Genomic DNA, 2,168 nt, shown 5'->3' on the forward strand with positions numbered 1-2,168 from the left:
CTAACACCACCTAAAAATATATAAAGTAATAAAAATAAAAGTATTAATTTTAGATCACTCACACAAGTTTTCCATATCATCACTCCATATAAAAACCACCTAGAATAAAAAAAATTATTAACAAAAATCTGACATAAGAACTTAAATCAGAAACTAAAATCCCCAAGAATATTACAATTTCCAAATCAAAAATTACAAATATAAGTATTATAATAAAAAAATGAATTCTAAAAGAATTTTGAATTTCCCCAACACTAACAAAACCACACTCGAAAGCTNTGATTTTACCCCCCCAACCTCCGATTGTGTCATTTTGCCAATCTCTCACGCCCCCGGTTTTGTAGAAAGGGGTGGTCGGTGGTATGGTAATAAAAATATGAGGACGATATAGTAACTAGTTCGGCTAGTATGCAAATTTTCCCACATTCCTCCCCCTTTTCCCTTCAGTTCTCTTTTGACTTCTCGCTCTCCTCTTTTTCCCTTTTTTTCCTGACAGTTTTCGACTAGAATTAGAGATGGAGAGACGCAGAGAAACCGCTGAACATCATTGCGAACGTGTGTGTAGATTTGTAGGGCCTGATACCATATGAATATGCATACGGGTACATATATAGATAGGATAGGGTAGATTGCCGTGCATAGATTATAGATATTTTGATACACACACGAGGGGTTGAGACAGATAGAAAATATGAGAGGAATGGTCATTTTTCGACGATTTTGGACTGTTTTTGGTCGATGTTAACGGATTTTAACCCCTGGATTACTGTAGTTTTGACAATTTTTAGCTCGAAAATTAGCTTAAATTGATGAATTTTTGGCTCTGAAGTTGGGCTTCAGTCGGAAATGTTTAGTATTTTTGTCATTTTCGGATCATTTTTAGACCGATTTTAACCGATTTTCTGATTTGGATTACTGTAGTTTTAGGCGAAAAATCGACCATTTTTGGCTCCAAAAATAGCCGAATTTGATAGATTTTTAGGTCTGAAAATCCTCGGATTTCAGTCTGAAATTTTTAGAATTTGGGTCATTTTGGACCGGTTTTCTGACCTGGATTACTGTAGTTTTTGGGCCCAAAAATCGAGGTTTTTAGGCCTTTCTTGGCTCCAAAATTAGCTCTAATTTGATAGATTTTTGGCTAGAGATTTCCAGAGTTTTCAGCCGCTCAATTTCTAAAACTCGACGATTTTTCACTGAAACTACAGTAATCCAGACTTGGAAAAAAGCTGATTTCCCACTAATTTATGCCATGTTTCCAGACTCAACATCCTATCATCTCTCCTAATCGAGTTCTCCTCTCTCACCTCCTCAATGCAATCCTGGATGACAGACCGTACCCGTTTGGCTGGAGACATTCGTCACAATTCAGGAGACCCCTCACGAATCGATGACGCTCGATTCGAAGCGAAATCACTGATGGAAGAGGTGATTCGGGAGGAATCCCGACTGAAACAGATTGGAGCATCCGTCTTGAAAATCGAGCAAGAAATCGCATCGATGTACGACGATGTGAGAGCCAGTGGATCGACAGAAGACGTCGGAGTCTCGGTTGACGAGGTTCATGAGACCAGAAGACGTGTGGAGGACGACTATGGACAATTGCTCAGACAGTGTCAGGATTTGATTCAGTTCCAGAATCATGTCAATGCGATAAACGATAAGCATTCGGAGCTGGCGAGACGTGCTGATGAGTGGCTGCAGGGCCTTCAGAGGAGCTTAGAAGACGTTGAGAGAGATGCCAGAATCTCAGATGATTCTAGAATTCAACGAATCGAAGAGCTGAATAGAATGGCTGCTGGAGGATCGTCGAAACTGGATGAAGCGAAATCAGCGTCTAGAAGTCTTCTGGACGCACTGGAAGGCACTAATGTGGCAGATGACGTCAGACAGCGTCACCAGCAAAATGAAGAATCCCGACGAGGACGTCATCAAGAAATTCTAGACAGACTTCAGCAGAATCTGAAGGAAGCGGCTTCACGAAAAGCGGAGGCTGAAGGTGTCAAACAGGCAGTTGCGAATCTGAAGGCGTGGGCCAAGGAGACGTCAGAGACGACAAGACAACCTGTGGAGCTCCCCCTCACCGAGATTGCACTTCATGAGGCAAAACGAGATGAGCAATTGTTGAATGGAGAGATTGAGAATCGTCTGGCGTTGATTGAGGAGCTGGA

At 41.4% G+C, this 2,168-nt stretch overlaps 1 protein-coding gene across 1 annotated transcript in view; it reads left to right on the plus strand.

Annotated features, from left to right (window-relative positions):
- The window catches only part of CBG15811, a gene marked incomplete at both ends in the record, with an annotated part of 27,036 nt that overhangs the window by 2,235 nt on the left and 22,633 nt on the right, over positions 1-2,168 (plus strand). Inside the window, one exon of the mRNA XM_045241453.1 lies at positions 1,260-2,168. This exon is cut by the window's right edge and continues 847 nt beyond it. Within this exon, the coding sequence (XP_045095829.1) occupies positions 1,260-2,168 (909 nt within the window). The remainder of the gene's footprint in view (positions 1-1,259) is intronic.

The sequence above is a fragment of the Caenorhabditis briggsae genome (assembly GCF_000004555.2).
Source record: "Caenorhabditis briggsae complete genome, chrI, whole genome shotgun sequence".
Taxonomy (NCBI): Eukaryota; Metazoa; Nematoda; class Chromadorea; order Rhabditida; family Rhabditidae; genus Caenorhabditis; species Caenorhabditis briggsae.